Source organism: Bombina bombina, chromosome 10 (genome assembly GCF_027579735.1).
Source record: "Bombina bombina isolate aBomBom1 chromosome 10, aBomBom1.pri, whole genome shotgun sequence".
Classification (NCBI taxonomy): domain Eukaryota; kingdom Metazoa; phylum Chordata; class Amphibia; order Anura; family Bombinatoridae; genus Bombina; species Bombina bombina.
In genome coordinates, this window is record NC_069508.1 from 99,567,484 (window position 1) to 99,591,531 (window position 24,048).

At 41.5% G+C, this 24,048-nt stretch overlaps 1 protein-coding gene across 1 annotated transcript in view; it reads right to left on the bottom strand.

Annotated features, from left to right (window-relative positions):
• The window catches only part of RABGAP1L (RAB GTPase activating protein 1 like), a 1,244,335-nt gene that overhangs the window by 995,786 nt on the left and 224,501 nt on the right, over window positions 1-24,048 (bottom strand). The window contains exon 7 of the mRNA XM_053693261.1: window positions 9,477-9,587. Within this exon, the coding sequence (XP_053549236.1) occupies window positions 9,477-9,587 (111 nt within the window). The remainder of the gene's footprint in view (window positions 1-9,476; window positions 9,588-24,048) is intronic.

Consider the following 24,048-nt stretch of genomic DNA (forward strand, 5'->3'; position numbering starts at 1 on the left):
GTCAGCATTCCAGGATTAAAGCCATAGGGCTCATCTGGTAAGTATAGAGGCAAAGCTAGAGGCATGCTTTTGATGTTAATTTTCATAATATCAAATACTGCATTGCAAAAATTGTTTGCATTTTTAAGTAAATTCAACAGATTAGAATATTGAGGGTCAGATGACAACTGCTGTGTAAGACTGGTTAACTAGTAAGTAGAAGCAGCACCTCCATCAGCAATAAAAATACCCTTTTTCACTTATTTGAAGGCAGTAGTGCAGCCAAGGCCTTCGTAATGGCAGTAGTAATGAACTGTTTAATTGCTGGAGGCACATCATCTGTATGGAGGAGACCGTAGGTGCATTAGTACACATAGAAAAATCATTAGATTGATCGGTATGCAATATAAAAATTTAAGCATGAGTAACATAAATGAGCTGAAGAATCTACTTCAGTTGTTTTACAATAAGTACACTTAGCTTTGGTAGAAATGTGTTTAGGAGACTTAGTTCCTACGATAAATTTAGGGTCGTATTGGTGCTGCTCCATTATGGCAAAAAAATCTTAAGTAGATTAATGCAAAAAATACTATTGCCACACCCCTTAAGGCAAGCTTTATCAGGAAAAGGAAAAAGTATGCCCGTTTGTATAGCGTTGCGTAGACGTTAAATCGCTAAGCAAAAACAGCCTAGTTACGCAGTACTTGTCAAAGTGCGCTATTTTCAATGTTAAACAAAAAAAGGTGCGCTAGCATGAGCATCTGTTGATGTGCTGTACCTTCAGCATAGTATAACGCGCTGATGCGTCAAAAAAGGTGCAAGTTTATTACTATAAGACTTGCGCTGCCTGCGTTAATAAAAGGCGCACAAATCAGACGAGCATATATGCGCCAGTTTAAATGTGTGCATGTGAAAAATTTGCACGCAAACCAGACTAATAAATATGCACCAGGTTTAGTGATCACATGTGAAAAGTTTGGAGCGAAAATTTTAAGCAAGGGGAATAGTAAGAATCTATCCCAGGGCCATACACACACATATAAACATAAAAGTGCCCATAATCATAGCTGTGAGTGTCTATTTTTAAAAATACAAAAACATAAATTATGCTTCCTGATAATTTCATTTTCTTCTGAAGGGAAAAGTCCACAGCTGCATTCATTACTTTTGGGAAATACAGAACCTGGCCACCAGGAGGAGGCAAAGACACCCCAGCCAAAGGCTTAAATACCTCCCCCACTTCCCTTATCCCCCAGTCATTCTGCCAAGGGAATAAGGAGCAGAAGGAGAAAAATCAGGGTGAAAAAAGGTGCCAGAAGAACAAAAAATTACAGCCGCCTCATAGAGAAAAAACACGGGCGGGAGCTGTGGACTCTTCCCTTTAGAAGAAAATGAAATTATCAGGTAAGCATAATTTATGTTTTTCTTCTTAAAAGGGAAGAGTCCACAGCTGCATTCATTACTTTTGGAAAACCAACACCCAAGCTAGAGGACACTGAATGCAAACAACGGGTGGGTACAAAAGGCGGCCCCTTCAAAAGGCACCACAGCCTGAAATACTCAACACCCAAAAATGTAAGTACAAACGACACGGTAGAAAACCCGAGCCCAGGTAACTGCACATTAGTTACACCGCCGGAAAAGCCGAACTAGAGACCACTCAGACCCAGAGTCCGTCAGGCCCAAACAACCTCCGAGGCATCTGCCCCACGGGTCACCACTCCCAAGAAGGTACCAGGCCAAAGACAAGGACCGCATCTGCTCCCCAAAAGGGAAACTAGAGTCCAGGAAATCTAAAGGAACTTTTCCCACTCAACACCTATAGAACAACCCATGGTTGTCTTACAATAGCAACGCCCAGGGAGACGAGCTCCCTAGAAACACAAGGACCAAAGAAAAAGGATCCATACACAGGGAAACATGTCCCAAAAAGGACTTGAGGAACCACTCATGTCCCAAATACCGAACCATAGCCTAAGGTACTCCAGGAAAATCATGAGTCCCCCAATGCCCCATAACATATCTTGGAGGCCAGACAGGCAGAGACAGCAGAAACAAGATAACTATCCCAGCAGCTAGAAAAGAGCTCTCCAAAAGAAACTCAACCACCTGAACAGGAACTCTCAAAGACCAGCTTCCAGAATGAAAGCTGACTCCCATTGCAAAAGACCTAAAGGCGCTTCAAGTTTGAAAGCGTCCAGACAAGTGCAATTAGCTGTAGCTGGTTACACCCTCACAGAGCAAATAGCTGTAGATGGTTCCAACTGCAAACCTTCCAAGGGCTTACAGCCCTCAGAAAGCAGGCTCCAAGGAGCGCCCCCTCCCGGAACCAGATGCCAGTAGAAAAAAGGAGAGGACAACACTAAGAAAACAGTCAACACTGCATAGAGTAACCGATCCTCAACCTTCCCTCCAGGATAACTATCCCAGCCCAAAGGCTAGTCAAAGACAGAAGACAAGAGTCCCAGACTTCTGGAAGAGAAAATGAAGGATCAACGAGAAACAAAGTCCCCGGTTAGACTGCTGCTACAAACGGCATACTACCGTTAGTCAGGATAAACATTGTGCCCGGGTATAAGACCCCCTACATGCTGTCTTCGTCAAAAAAGGAACACTTCCCAAGGGGAGAAAGCCCTCAGACCCTCAGTATCCATATATCAAAGCCAACCCATAGCAGAAGCCCCAAAGGGAGCAAACCCTCAGCCTCCCGCTGCAGGAACGGAGGAACCAGGCACTACATCGCAGCTCCCCTTCCAGGATCCTGAAAAGCAACAAGGGAAAAAAAACCTTGCAAGGCAAGAACCAAGGACCCAGAGGACTCCACAGATACTAAGATAACTCTGAACGCGGAGAACCCAACCCCCATTCTACAAGAGAAGGGAATGAAAACAACGGAAAAACACCTCGGCCATATCGCCAACCCAGTTAAAAGACACCTGGAGTCTACAGGAACATCTTAAATGTACCAGAAGATCAGTAGGGACCCGTCAGAAGGACCTAAAGCCCAAGCCCCTACAAGAGAGGCTTGCGGGACCACAAACATCTAGTGTGAAACCAAACCGTCCACACCCAGCCAAGGAAAGACATGGACCAAGGAAAGGGTCCTCAACAAGGAGTCGATCGAGAGATCCAACCTCCAGAGGAACCCTAAACTGCCTCCTACAAGGAGGAGCACACCTCTAAAGTCCTGTAGACTTGGCGATCTAGCAATAGCCTCAAACCCAAGAGTTACGAAGAACTCCTGAACGGTTTAAGATGCACCCAGTGCAAATGGATGGCAAGGAATTCTCGTAGGCAAGCGGCAACACATGTTACACACACAGGCAGGGTAGCAATCAACACCCGAAAGCGAATGATAACCCTAGGCCTTGCTCGCCAACCCAGAGAGTTAACGTAAGGCACCACCCACGAGGCCCCAAACAGCGCATTGAGGATAAGTGGGCAACTACCAGACCCCAGAAGGGCGGTCCAGACCTCGACTCCTCACTGACAAGCCCTAAGGCTAGAGTTGTAACCAGGACGCAAGACACCCCGAACGTCAAAGACCGTGGTCAGACTAAGGGTATAAAATGGAATCGACAACAGTCAGAGATCCTTGAGGGAACTATCTTCCAAAGAAACTACTTTAAGCAGGCAAACGCTGGAGCCGTAGCCCCCCACAGAAGGCAGGGAACCCCTGCACACCACCTCTTAGAGTAACACAACTTGGAACAGAGGAAGACAAACATGCCCGCACATCCAGACCAGATGATCCACCCAAGGCGGGAAGGAATGATACGCCATCCACGGCAAGGAAATGCGTAATAGGCTAAAGAATAAGCGTCCAGAAGAACTTCGAGTGAAAACTCAAATCGTTAATCACTCGGCACACTAGACCACAAAGGTCACACACATCTCCCAACTTCCAAAGAATGGAAATAACGGTTCTGAGTCCCCAGGGACCTGAAGAACCATGATGCCGTCTGCAAAAAAACCAGATCTGTAACCCAGGCGAGTAGCCCGAGCCAACCAATCTTAGATTGGCACTCACAACCCTCCATCCAGAGGGGTTGCAAATAAACAACAGGCCTCATACTTCGGTAGGATCTGAGCATGGAGTTCATAGAATAGGCCAAGAGACATTCTCAGCACCACGAAGGTGACATGAACCTTGGTAACAGCTGAAAAAGCGCCCGACCAGTACCAGCCTGGTATAAGGACACTCCTGAACTGGTCAAGGTCCAAGAAAATTCGTCCTGAAGGATCGATAAATGAACTAGAAAGCAGAATACTAATATCCAACAAGTGCGCAACTTCCGAGGGAGTGCCCACACGACCACAAGTCGCAAGTATCGGTTCAAAAGAAAAACGTTCATAAAACGAAAATCAAACAGACATGAGCTTAAGGAAAACAAATTAAACCCATCCATCCGGATCAAAAATAAAATGAAGGCAGCACCCATCGGGTGAACGCCCAAAGTGAATGAAAATGACAACTGGACCAGCTGATTAGAAGCCCCATTCAGCCAAGCTCAGAACTGGAACCGAAAACTTAAAGAAAAAAATTAAACAGAGACGTCAAGAGATTGCTTCAGCCCCAAACGTCATATCTATTTTGCCATCCAGCATCTAAGGACTCGGATCCCTCGGCCCACTAGGACTGGGATCCTCTAACATTGCCAAAACATGTCTTGAAAGCACAGAAAGGTGAGCCAGCCTATATCGGAAGGCAAAATCATACCTCGCCGAATCTACTGAAGACAGGGACCAACGTTTCCCCCGAAGGCCGAACTGAATTGGAAAAATACCCGCGCTCGACGGGCCTTGGTTAACGGAACACAGTGAGTATCTTAGAAATACTTCACTTGGGAGATATAAATGAGCCAGCGCCATAGAAATGGCCATGCGGAACCGTGCCGTAACCTCAGGCAGAAACAAGCCACTCTCCAGAGGAGTAAAGGCCATAGGGACACCTGCATGCATAGCAGGGAAAGGGTCTGGGGCACGCGCCTCACGGGCCATGGAAACCTCGGAGGCGGATGGCTCAATGCACTCTAAGCTCCCTGATTCGGGAGAAGAGAGTACTCTAGAACGGCAATCGGAACATAACTGATGGGCATTGATTACCCGGGCCATTTCATATTCATCACAAGACGCATTCTCCATATCGGAGGCATTCGTGTCTCGCATATCAGAATCCTCCAAAATCTTGGGATTACAAAAATGACAAAAACTAACTGGCACCCCCAATGGCTGGGGCACTCACCACCTCCTATTAACCAGACAACCCACGAGCTAGACTCTCGGTCGCACACAGTCCGAATAAGGAAGTGAAAAACAATGTAACAGCACCCGTCACGAGGTGCACAGTGCCAGTCACAAAAAGGGCGCGCAATCCTGAGAGATTGCGTCATTAAAAGAAGGCTGTTATGTTCTGTAAGGCCGTGAGCCTAGGTATAGCTACACATTTGCTGATAGAACCATATAACAAACATGATTATAGCCCTCCTCCCCTTGTTCAATAACCCCCCTCAGGAGATAATAACCCATGATTCCTTAAGATAAAAGGAGTCCCACTAGGACCCTACCTTATCTTACTGGAATCCATGCCATGAAACAGGAACACAGCCCTTCAAGTGTGACAGATAGTAGCCTTGCTTCTGACATGGACTTGAGTGAATAAAAGGTAGGCAGCTAAACTCGTCAAAGCCGATTACCAAGGAGCTGTTAATATGAGTCGGGATGGGTTCGCAGAAAAACTCTCCCTGCATCTCCAGACTCTAACTTTCATCCATGCTCTCACTGAGAGGCTGACAGGATTACTTAAAACTCCAGTTCCATTGCGAAGAGTACTACCCTCCATAAGAGACTATCTCGAACTTCTAACACTTCTCTGCCAGCCTCCTGTGATGAAAGGCAAATAATGACTGGGGGATGATGGAAGTGGGTGAGGTATTTAAGCCTTTGGCTGGGGTGTCTTTGCCTCCTCCTGGGGGCCAGGTTCTGTATTTCCCAAAAGTAATGAATGCTGCTGTGGACTCTTCCCTTTTAAGAAGAAAATATATATTTACCCATAGATATTCGTCCACTCAGAAGCAGACAGCCAAACCAGTACTGAAACATATAAACAGAGGTTTTGGGGTAGGGGTTATAATGTCAATCTGTAAAGGGAGGCAGAAAACGAGTCCCTGCGACCGAATTTACAGAGAGCCCATAAATGATTTCCCATGAGGTGAAAACATTGTATCATGAGGAAGTACTCAAGTCACATCCCTTTGACAAGCACTGTACTCTGAGGGGAACTGAGCTACAATATGCTCTGAAGTGCCTTTAAGTGAAGAAATCAAGCACATTAACATGCTTCGACCACCTCCAACGAAGACAAAGTTTAAAATTTAGGTATAAATGAGATGGGAGGGGTTTTATAGGCTTTTGAGGGTTGGGAAACTTTGCCTCCACCAGGTACAAATGTATATTCCATACGTAACAGCTTGTGAACTCTTGTCACCTATATAAAAGAAATAACTAACGCCTTCCTAAAGTAGCTTTAAAAAAAAAAAAAAAACTTACAGGTATAATGCAAGCTAAGCTGAACTGCAAAATAAAGCAGCAGACATGTAAACTACACACCCGAAGCCCAGATAACACTCAGCAGTATGAAATAAAGAGTTATAAGTGAATTTAGCAGGCCAAAACCAGACGTGCTAAACTGAGGACATACATGCACTAACCCAATGTGCGTAAATTAGGCAAACATTGTAACAGGTCTAAACAGATGTACACTATTCCGACAAACGTTAAACCGACGTGCACTTTCCCGATGCACGTAGACCCGAAGGCCGATGCACACAATTTAAACTAATTGCGCCAAAAAACCTAAATGCACAAAAAAAAGGTGACTAATATAAAGAATCTTACCCAGGGCCATATACATCATATATAAAATATATCACATACATACATATTTGGAAATAAACAATAAATACCCATAAGGCTACAGCGCGTCTAAATGTTAAAAAAAATTATACCAGTAGACACTCGTCCACCAGCAAACAATCAGTAGACAGTCAAACCAGTACTAAACATATCAGCAGAGCTTGCTGAATAAATAGCTACAACCAATTATGGATGGTCTGTAACAGATTTTCCATGAGGAGAAAAGCAACAGACCAAACCCCATATACATCCCTTTGACAAGCACTGTACACTGAGGAGAACCAGTCCTCAATATAGAGGACCCCTCTCTTTGAACAATCAAATGTACATGACCAATCTTCAACCACCTCTAGCGGAGGAAAAGTTAGACTGAGGTACCTGTGAGGTGGGAGGGGTTTTTGGGAATCTTTGCTTCCTCCTAGTGGAAGGGAAGGATACATTCTCAGGAGTAATGCATCCTGGATTTACCACCTGAATAAAAACTGCTAATATAAGGTGCATGGTGTACAAACATATATCCTCAGACTTTAAGCATGTGTACATGTTCATACTAATAGCCGGTGGGCACTCAACTATCAGCACCTTAGTCCACTGTGCTTACTTTAGCTGCAGCAACTTGTTTCCATTAGACAAGTCCATCCTAGGCAGTGCGACCACAATGCCAAAAGGATATAAATCCGTAACAGCATCTACAACCCAAGGGATTGGTAGACACATTTCACACTGTAAAAAGACTTTTCACTGCCTGGCTGATAACTCCTTGTCTTCCCCTTTCAACAGATTACTGAGAGGTAGTGATGTGCAGTTCATGAACGAATCGTTCATTTGAACTGGTTCTTTTTACTGAACTGTATGAATCATTTCACCAGACTGAACTGATTCGTTTGTAACAGTTCAGTTCCACAGGCAGCATGTAATATGATCCTAGAGTGAGGTCTCTGTTATAACTGGTTCTGCTATGAGACCTCACTCTAGGATCATATTACATGCTGTTGAATCAGTGTACTGCATCAGTGTACTGTGTACTGTTAACTCAGTGATTCATTAGCAACTGAGTGATTCATAGCAGAACCAGAGTTATAACACAGTTGCTAATGAATCACTGAGTTAACAGTACACAGTACACTGATTCAACAGCATTATATCATCCTAGGCTAGAGTGAGCATTGCAAATTAACCCTAAGGACCCCCTGTTAAATAAATAATGCTTTAATAAAATAGTGTCAACTTATTTTAAAGAACATAAATAAGTGTAATAACAAGAAAAAAATGCACTTACATATTTACTTAACTTAAACAATACTTTATTCTATCTTGATACACCAATGCAATTTTAAACAATTTACTTCTAATATAATATATATATATATATATATATATATATATATATATATATATATATATATATATATAAATTAGAAGTAAATTGTTTAAAATTGCATTGGTGTATCAGGATAGAATAAAGTATTGTTTAAGTTAAGTAAATATGTAAGTGTATATGTAAGTAAATATGTAAGTGTATATGTAAGGATACTTAGAGAACAAAACAATATATATATATATATATATATATATATATATATATATTGTTCTCTAAGTATCCTTAAGAGTGTCAAGCTGAACTGAAGCAACTAGCAGGAGAGAGCAGTACAGACACATTGACTCAGGACTCATTCTAAATGATTCAGAATCGCTGGGTCTGTACTGAATCTGCGATTCTTCTGCTCTGCCCCTCAAGCGCATCATGTGATCAGTAGGTGAACTGATGAATCGGTTCATGAACCGGTTCAGTTAATCGAACTGTCCGAAATGAACCGATTCATCAGGATGAACCGAACTTCACATCACTACTGAGAGGAGGATTTGAGAGTCAGATCATATAGACCAGAGGATCCCCTTTCAGTAATGAGTAGAGCTTGCACTTCACTTTCACCTCCCTCCTCAAAGTAGCGAAATAAAATTAATGGAGGATCATGGAAAGGATATAAAGTTTTGTTGAGTTGGGGTGTTCTTTGCCTCCACCTTTGCCTCCCAGGAGAAAATTTCCATGCATGACTCATGGACTCTCATCATCTGATGAAAAATTATATTTAGGACATGGATCTTAGTTACTCGAACTTCTTGATAGAATTTCAACCAAATGTAGTGGTCAGAAGACATCTACTCAATAATAGGTCTGTATTATTGTGAAAAATGTATTCCCTAAAGAAAGCAAACAAAGTAGAAAGGGACTGCTATAGTAAAAGGCAATAGGCTGTCTACATGGTGCATTTAAAGAGTTTTGGGACATTCTAGTACCCCCATATTGACAACTAAATTGGGACAATGAACGGGCCCCTTTTTCAAATGAGTCAGAAACAAGCTAGCATTCAATGATCGTTATGACTATATTAATTTTCTCATAAAACCATATGCCTATTAAAATTGTTGTTGGCAGGTCCTCTGTCCATAATACATAGGACAGACAACAACTTGTTTCTAAGAAGTTATCCTTTATACAAGTGCTCTTGCATTTGTTCAAGTGCCATGAAACAGTCATAATTCACAAATGCAGAGACAAACAACATTTTCCAGAACCTTACCTTTCTACTCCTAATTCCTTGTTTGCCACTTGCTGGATGGTGATCACAACCTTCTTTTCAACTCCCTGCTTCAGTTTAAAAAAGAATTTATCGCGATCCTTTGGTACCGCACTGCAACAGACAGATTCAATTCAGTACCAAAAATTGCTGTATTTTAATGGCACAACTGCAAGTTCACTATGCACTTTCTAAAATGTACAAGTCGTAACAGTTCTCAGTTATTAACAGCCTATCTAGCGAGATACTATGCCAGCCCTCAAACCATTATAGATTTTATTTATAAATGACTATTAACAGTGCATTTATGAATCGCTTCTGAGAAATTCATAAATTCATGTTGTGCAAAGTATTCAGCTACTTGTATGCATAAAAAAAAGAAAGAAAAATCCTTCTAAATTGCCTATTCACAGCATTTTATAAATGCTTAAGTTTTAAGTTCTCAGCTCACACATACAAATGTTGTCAATTCACATTTCCTAAGTCAAGTTTTCCTTTTGGATTTAACATTTCAGCTAAAAACATAATTTATGTAAGAACTTACCTGATAAATTCATTTCTTTCATATTAGCAAGAGTCCATGAGCTAGTGACGTATGGGATATACATTCCTACCAGGAGGGGCAAAGTTTCCCAAACCTCAAAATGCCTACAAATACACCCCTCACCACACCCACAAATCAGTTTAACGAATAGCCAAGAAGTGGGGTGATAAGAAAAAAGTGCGAAAGCATAAGGAATTGGAATAATTGTGCTTTATACAAAAAAATCATAACCACCACAAAAAGGGTGGGCCTCATGGACTCTTGCTAATATGAAAGAAATGAATTTATCAGGTAAATTCTTACATAAATTATGTTTTCTTTCATGTAATTAGCAAGAGTCCATGAGCTAGTGACGTATGGGATAATGACTACCCAAGATGTGGATCTTTCCACGCAAGAGTCACTAGAGAGGGAGGGATAAAATAAAGACAGCCAATTCCGCTGAAAAATAATCCACACCCAAAATAATTTAAATTTTATAATGAAAAAAACTGAAAATATAAGCAGAAGATTCAAACTGAAACAGCTGCCTGAAGTACTTTTTCTACCAAAAACAGCTTCAGAAGAAGAAAACACATCAAAATGGTAGAATTTAGTAAAAGTATGCAAAGAAGACCAAGTTGCTGCTTTGCAAATCTGATCAACCGAAGCTTCATTCCTAAAAGCCCAGGAAGTAGAAACTGACCTAGTAGAATGAGCTGTAATCCTTTGAGGCGGAGTTTTACCCGAATCGACATAAGCATGATGGATTAAAGATTTCAACCAAGATGCCAAAGAAATGGCAGAGGCCTTCTGACCTTTCCTAGAACCGGAAAAAATAACAAATAGACTAGAAGTCTTTCGGAAAGTCTTAGTAGCTTCAACATAATATTTCAAAGCTCTAACTACATCCAAAGAATGGAATGATAATTCAGAAACTCTTCTGGCAGAAGAGATGGCCAAAAGGAACAAAACTTTCCAAGAAAGTAATTTAATGTCCAATGAATGCATAGGTTCAAATGGAGGAGCTTGAAGAGCCCCCAGAACCAAATTCAAACTCCAAGGAGGAGAAATTGACTTAATAACAGGTTTTATACGAACCAAAGCTTGTACAAAACAATGAATATCAGGAAGAATAGCAATCTTTCTGTAAAAAAGAACAGAAAGAGCAGAGATTTGTCCTTTCAAGGAACTTGCGGACAAACCTTTATCTAAACCATCCTGAAGAAACTGTAAAATTCTCGGAATTCTAAAAGAATGCCAGGAAAAATGATGAGAAAGACACCAAGAAATATAAGTCTTCCAGACTCTATAATATATCTCCCTAGATACAGATTTACGAGCCTAGTATTAATCACAGAGTCAGAGAAACCTCTTTGACCAAGAATCAATCGTTCAATCTCCATACCTTTAAATTTAAGGATTTGAGATCCTGATGGAAAAAAGGACCTTGCGACAGAAGGTCTGGTCTTAACGGAAGAGTCCACGGTCGGCAAGAAGCCATCCGGACAAGATCCGCATACCAAAACCTGTGAGGCCATGCTGGAGCTACCAGCAGAACAAACGAGCATTCCTTGAGAATCTTGGAGATCACTCTTGGAAGAAGAACTAGAGGCGGAAAGATATAGGCAGGATGATACTTCCAAGGAAGTAACAATGCATCCACTGCCTCCGCTTGAGGATCCCTGGATCTGGACAGATACCTGGGAAGCTTCTTGTTTAGATGAGAAGCCATCAGATCTATTTCTGGAAGTCCCCACATTTGAACAATCTGAAGAAATACCTCTGGGTGAAGAGACCATTCGCCCGGATGTAACGTTTGGCGACTGAGATAATCCGCTTCCCAATTGTCTATACCTGGGATATGAACCGCAGAAACTAGACAGGAGCTGGATTCCGCCCAAACCAGAATTCGAGATACTTCTTTCATAGCTAGAGGACTGTGAGTCCCTCCTTGATGATTGATGTATGCCACAGTTGTGACATTGTCTGTCTGAAAACAAATGAACGATTCTCTCTTCAGAAGAGGTCAAGACTGAAGAGCTCTGAAAATTGCACGGAGTTCCAAAATATTGATCGGTAATCTCACCTCCTGAGATTCCCAAACCCCTTGTGCCGTCAGAGACCCCCACACAGCTCCCCAACCTGTAAGACTTGCATCTTTTGAAATTACAGTCCAGGTCGGAAGAACAAAAGAAGCCCCCTGAACTAAACGATGGTGATCTGTCCACCACGTCAGAGAGTGTCGTACAATCGGTTTTAAAGATATTATTTGAGATATCTTTGTGTAATCCCTGCACCATTGGTTCAGTATACAGAGCTGAAGAGGTCGCATGTGAAAACGAGCAAAGGGGATCGCGTCCGATGCAGCAGTCATAAGACCTAGAATTTCCATGCATAAGGCTACCGAAGGGAATGATTGTGACTGAAGGTTTCGACAAGCTGATATCAATTTTAGACGTCTCTTGTCTGTCAAAGATAGAGTCATGGACACTGAATCTATCTAGAAACCCAAAAAGGTTACCCTTGTCTGAGGAATCAATGAACTTTTTGGTAAATTGATCCTCCAACCATGATCTTGAAGAAACAACACAAGTCGATTCGTATGAGATTCTGCTAAATGTAAAGACTGAGCAAGTACCAAGATATCGTCCAAATAAGGAAATACCACAATACCCTGTTCTCTGATTACAGACAGAAGGGCACCGAGAACCTTTGTAAAAATTCTTGGAGCTGTTGCTAGGCCAAACGGCAGAGCCACAAACTGGTAATGCTTGTCTAGGAAAGAGAATCTCAGAAACTGATAGTGATCTGGATGAATCGGAATATGCAGATATGCATCCTGTAAATCTATTGTAGACATATAATGCCCTTGCTGAACAAAAGGCAGGATAGTCCTTACAGTTACCATTTTGAATGTTGGTATCCTTACATAACGATTCAATATTTTTAGATCCAGAACTGGTCTGAAGGAATTCTCCTTCTTTGGTACAATGAAGAGATTTGAATAAAACCCCATCCCCTGTTCCAGAACTGGAACTGGCATAATTACTCCAGCTAACTCTAGATCTGAAACACATTTCAGAAATGCTTGAGCCTTCGCTGGATTTACTAGGACACGGGAAAGAAACAATCTCTTTGCAAGAGGTCTTATCTTGAAACCAATTCTGTACCCTTCTGAAATAATGTTCTGAATCCAAAGATTGTGAACGGAATTGATCCAAATTTCTTTGAAAAAACGTAATCTGCCCCCTACCAGCTGAGCTGGAATGAGGGCCGCACCTTCATGTGGACTTAGGAGCTGACTTTGATTTTCTAAAAGGCTTGGATTTATTCCAGACTGGAGATGGTTTCCAAACTGAAACCGCTCCTGAGGATGAAGGATCAGGCTTTTGTTCCTTGTTGTGACGAAAGGAACGAAAACGATTATTAGACCTGAATTTACCTTTAGATTTTTTATCCTGTGGTAAAAAAGTTCCTTTCCCTCCAGTAACAGTTGAGATAATAGAGTCCAACTGAGAACCAAATAATTTATTACCCTGGAAAGAAAGGGAAAGCAGAGTAGACTTAGAAGACATATCAGCATTCCAAGTTTTAAGCCATAAAGCTCTTCTAGCTAAAATAGCTAGAGACATATACCTGACATCAACTCTAATGATATCAAAGATGGCATCACAAATAAAATGATTAGCATGTTGAAGAAGATTAATAATGCTATGAGAATTATGATCTGTTACTTGTTGCGCTAAAGCTTCCAACCAAAAAGTTGAAGCTGCAGCAAAATCAGCCAATGATATAGCAGGTCTAAGAAGATTACCTGAACACAAATAAGCTTTTCTTAGAAAGGATTAAATTTTCCTATCTAAAGGATCCTTAAAGGAAGTACCATCTGCCGTAGGAATAGTAGTACGCTTAGCAAGAGTAGAGACAGCCCCATCAACCTTAGGGATTTTGTCCCAAAACTCTAATCTGTCAGATGGCACAGGATATAATTGCTTAAAACGTTTAGAAGGAGTAAATGAATTACCCAAATTATTCCACTCTCTGGAAATTACTTCAGAAATAGCACCAGGAACAGGAAAAACTTCTGGAATAACTACAGGAGATTTAAAAACCTTATCTAAACGTTTAGATTTAGTATCAAGAGGACCAGAATCCTCAATTTCTAAAGCAATTAGGACTTCTTTAAGTAAAGAACGAATAAATTCCATTTTAAATAAATATGAAGATTTATCAACATCAACCTCTGAGACAGAATCCTCTGAACCAGAAGAACCATTATCAGAATCAGAATGATGATGTTCATTTAAAAATTCATCTGAACAATGAGAAGTTTTAAAAGACTTTTTATGCATACTAGAAGGAGGAATAACAGACATAGCCTTCTTAATGGATTTAGAAACAAAATCTCTTATGTTATCAGGAACACTCTGAGTATTAGATGTTGACGGAACAGCAACAGGTAATGGAACTTTACTAAAGGAAATATTATCTGCATTAATAAGTTTGTCATGACATGCAAAACAAACAACAGCTGGAGGAACAGCTACCAAAAGTTTACAGCAGATACACTTAGCTTTGGTAGCTCCAGCACCAGGGAGCGATTTTCCAGAAGTATCTTCTGACTCAGTTGCAACGTGGGACATCTTGCAATATGTAAAAGAAAAAACAACATATAAAGCAAAATTGATCAAATTCCTTAAATGACAGTTTCAGGAATGGGAAAAAATGCCAGTGAACAAGCTTCTAGCAACCAGAAGCAATAATTAATGAGACTTAAATAATGTGGAGACAAAAGAGACGCCCATATTTTTTTAGCGCCCAATAAGACGCCCACATTATTTGGCGCCTAAATGCTTTTGGCGCCAAAAATGACGCCACATCCGGAACACCGACACTTTTGGCGCAAAAGAACGTCAAAAATGATGCAACTTCCGGCGACACGTATGACGCCGGAAACAGAAAAAAAAATTTGCGCCAAAAAAGTCTGCGCCAAGAATGACGCAATAAAATGAAGCATTTTCAGCCCCCGCGAGCCTAACAGCCCACAGAGAAAAAGTCAAATTTTAAGGTAAGAAAAAAATGATTGATTCAAATGCATTATCCCAAATATGAAACTGACTGTCTGAAATAAGGAATGTTGAACATCCTGAGTCAAGGCAAATAAATGTTTGAATACATATATTTAGAACTTTATAAAAAAGTGCCCAACCATAGCTTAGAGTGTCACAGAAAATAAGACTTACTTACCCCAGGACACTCATCTACATGTTGTAGAAAGCCAAACCAGTACTGAAACGAAGATCAGCAGAGGTAATGGTATATATATAAGAGTATATCGTCGATCTGAAAAGGGAGGTAAGAGATGAATCTCTACGACCGATAACAGAGAACCTATGAAATAGACCCCGTAGAAGGAGATCATTGAATTCAAATAGGCAATACTCTCTTCACATCCCTCTGACATTCACTGCACGCTGAGAGGAAAACCGGGCTCCAACCTGCTGCGGAGCGCATATCAACGTAGAATCTAGCACAAACTTACTTCACCACCTCCATAGGAGGCAAAGTTTGTAAAACTGATTTGTGGGTGTGGTGAGGGGTGTATTTGTAGGCATTTTGAGGTTTGGGAAACTTTGCCCCTCCTGGTAGGAATGTATATCCCATACGTCACTAGCTCATGGACTCTTGCTAATTACATGAAAGAAAAGAGTTTTCTTTCTGTTAATAGATACATCCATGATAATTCAGAAAAATATGCTACATTGGTTTTTGGAGTTCTTCATATGTTTTCATATCACTGGCTGTGGGGTAACAAATCAAATATTGTATATGTTTTATTAGCTCTGTCTACTACGGCCCTCAAACTTATCATAGGCATAGGCATGCATGCATTGGGTTTTTAAAAAGAAAGAAAGAAAAGAAACAAAAGAAAAGAAAAATCCATTAGTTGTAGGACTTAACTATCTAACATATCCAATGTAATTAAACAAAAACATAATTTATGCTTACCTGATAAATTTATTTCTTTCATGGTGGTGAGAGTCCACGATCCATTACTACTGGGAATTACTCTTCCTTACAACTAGGAGAAGGCAAAGATCCCCAAATGCAAAAAACTCTATGAAAACCCCTCCCACCTCAGTCTAATGTACAGCTAAGCAAAATGAGGTAGGAAAAAGGAATAAACCCTAAAATGAGCAGGGAAAAAACAGAATTTATGCTTACCTGATAAATTACTTTCTCCAACGGTGTGTCCGGTCCACGGTTTCATCCTTACTTGTGGGATATTCTCCTCCCCTACAGGAAATGGCAAGGAGAGCACACAGCAAGAGCTGTCCATATAGCCCCCCCTCTGGCTCCGCCCCCCAGTCATTCGACCGACGGTTAGGAGAAAAAGGAGAAACTATAGGGTGCCGTGGTGACTGTAGTGTATAAAGAAAGAAAGAAAGAAATTTTTGAAACCTGATTAAAAAACCAGGGCGGGCCGTGGACCGGACACACCGTTGGAGAAAGTAATTTATCAGGTAAGCATAAATTCTGTTTTCTCCTACATTGGTGTGTCCGGTCCACGGCTTCATCCTTACTTGTGGGAACCAATACCAAAGCTTTAGGACACGGATGAAGGGAGGGAGCAAATCAGGTTACCTAAACGGAAGGCACCACGGTTTGCAAAACCTTTCTCCCAGAAATAGCCTCCGAAGAAGCATAATTATCGAATTTGAAAATTTGGCAAAGTATGCAGGGAAGACCAAGTCGCTGCCCTACAGATCTGATCAACAGAAGCCTCGTTCTTGAAGGCCCATGTGGAAGCCACAGCTCTAGCAGAATGAGCTGTAAATCGTTCAGGAGGCTGCCGTCCAGCAGTCTCATAAGCCAATCGGATGATGCTTTTCAGCCAAAAGTAAAGAGAGGTAACAGTAGCTTTCTGTCCTCTCCTCTTATCAGAATAGACGACAAACAAAGAAGATGTCTGTCTGAAATCCTTCGTTGCTTCTAAATAGAATTTCAAAGCACGAACTACATCTAAATTATGTAACAAACGTTCCTTCTTCGAAACTGGATTCGGACACAGAGAAGGAACCACTATTTCCTGGTTAATATTCCTGTTGGAAACCACTTTTGGAAGAAAACCAGGCTTTGTACGTAAAACTACCTTATCTGTATGGAATACCAGATAGGGTGAACACACTGCAAAGCAGACAGTTCAGAAACTCTTCTAGCAGAAGAAAAAGCAACCAAAAACAGAACTTTCCAAGATAGTAACTTAATATCTATGGAATGTAAGGGTTCAAACGGAACCCCTTGAAGAACTGAAAGAACTCCATGGAGGAGTCAAAGGTCTGTAGACAGGCTTGATTCTAACTAAAGCCTGTACAAACACCTGTACATCTGGCACGGCTGCCAGACGTTAGTGCAACAAAACAGACAGAGCAGATATCTGTCCTTTTAGAGAACTAGCTGACAAACCTTTATCCAAACCCTCTTGGAGAAAGGAAAGTATCCTACGAATTTTAAATTTTACTCCAAGAGTATCCCTTGGAGTCGCACCAACAGATATATTTTTTCCATATCTTATGGTAAATTTTCCTAGTCACAGGCTTCCTGGCCTGAATCAGAGTATCTATAACCGAATCTGAAAACCCACGCTTAGATAGAATCAAGCGTTCAATTTCCAAGCAGTCAGTTGCAGAGAGACTAGATTTGGATGTTCGAATGGACCTTGTACTAGAAGATCCTGTCTCAAAGGTAGCTTCCATGGTGGAGCCGATGACATATTCACCAGGTCTGCATACCAAGTCCTGCGTGGCCATGCAGGAGCTATCAGAATCACCGAGGCCTTCTCCTGTTTGATCCTGGCTACAAGCCTGGGAAGGAGAGGGAACGGTGGAACACATAAGCTAGACTGAACGACCAAGGCGCCACCAATGCATCCACTAGTGTCGCCTTGGAATCCCTGGATCTGGACCCGTATCGAAGAACCTTGTAGTTCTGACGAGACGCCATCAGATCCATATCTGGAATGCCCCATAGTTGAGTTAACTGGGCAAAGACCTCCGGGTGGAGTGCCCACTCCCCCGGATGGAAAGTCTGACGACTCAAATAAGCCACCTCCCAGTTGTCTACTCCTGGGATGTGAATTGCAGATAGATGGCAGGAGTGATCCTCCGCCCATTTGATGATCTTGGATACCTCTCTCATCGCCAAGGAACTCTTTGTTCCTCCCTGATGGTTGATGTAAGCTACGGTCATCATGTTGTCTGACTGGAATCTTATGAATCCGGCCTTCGCTAGTTGAGGCCAAGCCCGGAGAGCATTGAATATCGCTCTCAGTTCCAGGATGATTATCGGGAGAAGAGACTCTTCCCGAGACCATAGACCCTGAGTTTTCTGGGAATCCCATACCGTACCCCAGCCTAATAGACTGGCGTCGGTCGTGACAATGACCCACTCTGGTCTACGGAAACTCATTCCCTGAGACAGGTGATCCTGAGTCAACCACCAACGGAGTGAGTCTCTGGTCATCTGGTCTACTTGAATCTGTGGAGACAAGTCTGCATAGTCCCCATTCCACTGATTGAGCATGCACAGTTGTAATGGTCTTAGATGAATTTGAGCAAAAGGAACTATGTCCATTGCTGCAACCATCAACCCTACTACTTCCATGCACTGAGCTATGGAAGGCTGCAGAATAGAGTGAAGAACTTGACAAGCGTTTAGAAGCTTTGTCTTTCTGACTTCTGTCAGGAAAATCTTCATTTCTAAAGAATCTATTATTGTTCCCAAAAGGGGAACTCTTGTTGACGGAGACAGGGAACTCTTTTCTACGTTCACCTTCCACCCGTGAGATCTGAGAAAGGCTAGAACAATGTCTTGTATGGGCCTTTGCTTTGGAAAGAGACGACGCTTGGATTAGAATGTCGTCTAGATAAGGTGCTATAGCAATGCCCCTCGGTCTTAATACCGCTAGAAGGGACCCTAGCACCTTTGTGAAAATTCTGGGAGCAGTGGCTAAACCGAATGGAAGAGCCACGAACTGTCTTTCCAGGAAGGAGAACCTCAGGAACTAATGGAGATCTTTGTGGATAGGAATATGCAGGTACGCATCCTTTATATCCACGGTAGTCATGTATTGACCCTCCTGGATTGTTGGAAAAATCTTCCTTGTTCCGTTATTGGAACTGGGTGTATCACTCCCATCTTTACTATGTCTCCTACGCAGTGTAAGAATGCCTGTCTCTTCATCTGGTCTGAAGATAAGTGAGACATGTGGAACCTTCCCTTTGGAGGAAGTTGCTTGAATTCTAGAAGATATCCCTGAGAGACTATTCTAGAGCCCAGGGATCCGGAACCTCTCTTGCCCAAGCCTGAGCAAAGAGAGAGAGTCTGCCCCCTACTAGATCCGGTCCCGGATCGGGGCTACCCCTTCCTGCTGTCTTGGTAGCAGCAGCAGGCTTTTTTTTTGGGCCTGTTTACCCTAGTTCCAACCTTGCAATGGTTTCCATGCTGGAAAGATTGGGAAGAGTTGCCTTCTTGTCTGGAGGCCGCAGAATTAGGAATTGGGCCGTTCCTGAAATTGCGAAAGGAAAGAAAATTAGATTTGTTCTTAGCCTTAAAAGGCCTATCTTGTGGGAGGGCATGTCCCTTTCCACCAGTAATGTCTGAAATAATCTCTTTCAATTCCAGCCCGAATAGGGTCTTACCCTTGAAAGGAATATTAACCATGATTTTAGCCAAAGCGATCTGCGCGCCACTATAGCAAAACCTGAATTTTTCGCCGCTAACTTAGCTAATTGAAAAGCGGCATCCAAAAGAAATGAATTAACCAACTTAAGTGCGTGAATTCTGTCCATGACTTCATCATATGGAGTCTCCCTTTGAAGCGAATTTTCCAGTTCCTCGAACCAAAATACGCTGCGGTAGTGACAGGAATAATGCACGAGATTGGTTGAAGAAGGAAACCCTGCTGAATAAATTATTTTTAACAGTCCTTCTAATCTTTTATCCATAGGATCTTTGAAAACGCAACTGTCCTCAATAGGAATAGTTGTGCGCTTAGCTAACACTGAAACCACCCCCTCAACCTTAGGAACCGTCTGCCATGTGTCCTTTCTAGGGTCGACAATGGGGAACATTTTCTTGAATATAGGAGGTGGAACAAAAGGTATACCTGGCTTTTCCCACTCCTTAGTCACTATGTCCGCCACCCGCTTGGGTATCGGAAAGGCATCAGCGTGCACTGGAACCTCTAAGAATTTGTCCATCTTGCACAATTTCTCTGGAATTACCAGAGAATCACAATCATCTAGAGTAGTTAGGACCTCCTTAAGCAGGGCGCGGAGGTGTTCTAACTTAAATTTAAAAATCACTATATCAGTGTCTGCCTGCTGAGAAACTTTTCCTGAATCAGAAACTTCCCCTTCAGACAGGCCCTCCCTCACTGCTATACTCAGATTGATGTGAGGGAACAACTGATAAATTGTCCTCAGCGCTAACCTGCTCATCTTCTGTATTTAAAAACTGAGCAATCACGCTTTCTAGAATAGGATGGCAGTTTGGATAATAGATTTGCTATAGAATTATCCATCACTGCAGTTAATTGCTGCATAGTAACCCAGCATTGGCGCGCTAGATGTACTAGGTATTGCCTGCGCGGGCAAAACTGGTGTTGACACAGAAGGAGAGGATGATAAACTATCCCCACTACCTTCACATGAAGAATCATCCTGGGCAATCTTATTAAATGTGACAGTACTGTCCTTACTTTGTTTGGACACTATGACACAATTTGCACAAAACATTAATGGGGGAACCACCTTGGCTTTCATACATACAGAGCATAAGCTATCTGAAGGTACAGACATGTTAGACAGAATATGGCAGGCTAATAATGCAATAAAAACGTTTTTAAAGAAAAGCGTTACTGTCTCTTTAAATAATAAACAAGCACACTTTATTTCTGAAAGTTTGAAAAACTATGAAGGCAATGTCCGATTTTTACAATATTTGCACCCCAGAGTCCTAGTGCCTTGAAAGTATTGCACACCAAGTTTCAAGACTTTAACCCTTAAAATGAGCAAAACGGAGCTATTTGTTCAAATAAACAATTTTATCACACAACAATCACTGCCACAGCCTTGCTGCGGCTTTTTACCTTCCCTTAAAGTGATTCAGCACTGAAATAAACCTTCCTGAGTCCGTTATCTTTACCCACAGGACCCTCAAATGAAGCTGCATGCACTGCCAAGGAAATAAACTGCGCAATTGAGGCGCGAAAACGGGGCCTCCTCCATCTGCATTACCAGAGTGAAGGGGCCTTTCTGACTAAAGTAGTAGTCTAACCAGGCGAAAAAAACGTTCCCAAAAGTGCTTTTATAACACAAAAAAAACACTCTAAATGTCCAATAAATCTGATATAAACCAATCGATTTAGCCCACAATAGTGTCAACCAGTATAGAGCCCATTTATAAGCCTTAATCTGTTATGAATCTAAGAAAATGGCTTACCGATCCCCTAAGGGAAAAACTGACAGTCTTCTAGCATTAACATGTCTTGTTAGAAATATGACTAATCGTACCTGAAGCAGATAAGTCTGCAAACTGTTCCCCCCAACTGAAGTACTCTGGGCTCAACAGTCCTGTGTGGGAACAGCAATTGATTTTAGTTACTGCTGCTAAAATCATACTTCATTTTCTGTTGTAGAGTAAATAGTACAAACCGGCACTATTTTAAAATAACAAACTCTTGATAGAAGAAATAAAAAACTACAACTAACACCACAAAACTCCTCACCATCTCCGTGGAGATGCTACTTGTTCAGAGCGGCAAGGAGAATGACTGGGGGGGGCGGAGCCAGAGGGGGGGCGGAGCCAGAGGGGGGGCTATATGGACAGCTCTTGTGTGTGCTCTCCTTGCCATTTCCTATAGGGGAGGAGAATATCCCACAAGTAAGGATGAAACCGTGGACCGGACACACCAATGTTGGAGAAATTAGGTTTACTAAAAAGGAAAAAAACAACCTAGAACAAAACAGGGTGGGGTCTTGTAGACTCATCTTCATAAAATAAATGAATTCATCAGCTAAGTATAAATTGTGTTTATTCTTTCATACAGGTGGTGAGAGTCCACAATAACTTACTCCTGGGAACTTATACCCAAGTTGTGGGGTCCATGAGTAATAACAGAAAAGATTGGGATCTAACATACATCTTTTGTCTCTGAGAAACTAAATCCACAACCCCAAAAGAGCCTAAAATAAGACAAAAAAAAAACACTCAAAAATAAATTACCCGGAGATAACTGCCTGAAGGACATCCTACCAAAGGGTGCCCCAGAAGAAGCAAAAACATAAAAATGGTAGAAAAAAAAAATATATGCAAGGAAGACCCAATAGCAGTCTAGCAAAATAGGTCTACTGCTAAAACAATCAGAAACACAAGAAAAGGCCCCTGGACTGAAAGAAAGTAAAGAAAGTCATAGAACCAGCAAAATAAAGTTTGTCTGAAAACCTTAGCACTTTGTAGCATTATGTTGACACTACTAACAAAATCCAAAACAAATAGGCCACTCAGAAAAAAATAAGGAACAATCTCCCAACTTATATAGTACAAAAACATAACCTTATCCTAAATAAGTAAAGGAAAATAGTAATAAAGATAAAAAATTCTATCAGAAGAAATAGCTAAATGAAACAAAAAACTTCCAGAAATAAGTTAATATCCACCTGATGCATCATCCTCAATACAAAATTAAGGTTCCAAGGATGGAAACATTGGAAAATAATGGACTTGATTCTAGGCCAGGCTAGGACTAAACCAAGAATGACAAAGATTAGCTATCTATTTACGGAACATAAGAAAAAAGGACAAAAACTGACCGTTTAAAAAAACAAAATTTATGCTTACCTGATAATTTTATTTCTCTTGTGGTGTATCCAGTCCACAGATTCATCCATTACTTGTGGGATATTCTCCTTCCCAACAGGAAGCTGCAAGAGGATCACCCACAGCAGAGCTGTCTATATAGCTCCTCCCCTAACTGCCACCTCCCAGTCATTCGACCGAAGACAAGCAAGAGAAAGTAGAAAATATAGGGTGCAGTGGTGACTGTAGTTTAAAAATTAAAAAAAAAAACACCTGCCTTAAAATGACAGGGCGGGCCGTGGACTGGATACACCACAAGAGAAAGAAATTTATCAGGTAAGCATAAATTTTGTTTTCTCTTGTAAGGTGTATCCAGTCCACGGATTCATCCATTACTTGTGGGATAACAATACCAAAGCTATAGGACACGGATGAAGGGAGGGACAAGGCAGGAGCTTAAACGGAAGGCACCACTGCCTGTAAGACCTTTCTCCCAAAAAAAGCCTCCGAAGAAGCAAAAGTATCAAATTTGTAGAATTTAGAAAAAGTATGAAGCGAAGACCAAGTCGCCGCCTTACAAATCTGTTCAACAGAAGCCTCATTTTTAAAGGCCTATGTGGAAGCCACTGCTCTAGTGGAATGATCTGTAATTCTTACAGGAGGCTGCTGGCCAGCAGTCTCATCAGCTAAGTGGATTATACTTCTTAACCAAAAGTAAAGAGAAGTTGCCGAAGCCTTTTGGCCTTTCCTCTGTCCAGAGTAGACAACAAACAATGCAGATGTTTGACGTAAATCTTTAGTAGCTTGTAAATAAAACTTTAAAGCATGAACCACGTCAAGATTGTGTAATAGACGCCCCTTCTTTGAAGAAGGATTAGGACACAGTGACGGAACAACAATCCCCTGATTGATATTCTTATTAGATACCACCTTAGGAAGAAACCCAGATTGGTACGCAACACTACCTTATCTGCATGGAAAATCAGATAAGGGGAATCACACTGCAAGGCAGATAACTCTGAAACTCTTCGAGCCGAAGAGATAGCTACCAAGAACAGAACTTTCCAAGATAAAAGCTTGATATCTATGGAATGCAGAGATTCAAACGGAACCCCTTGAAGAACTTTAAGAACTAAATTTAAACTCCATGGTGGAGCAACAGGTTTAAACACAGGCTTGATTCTAACT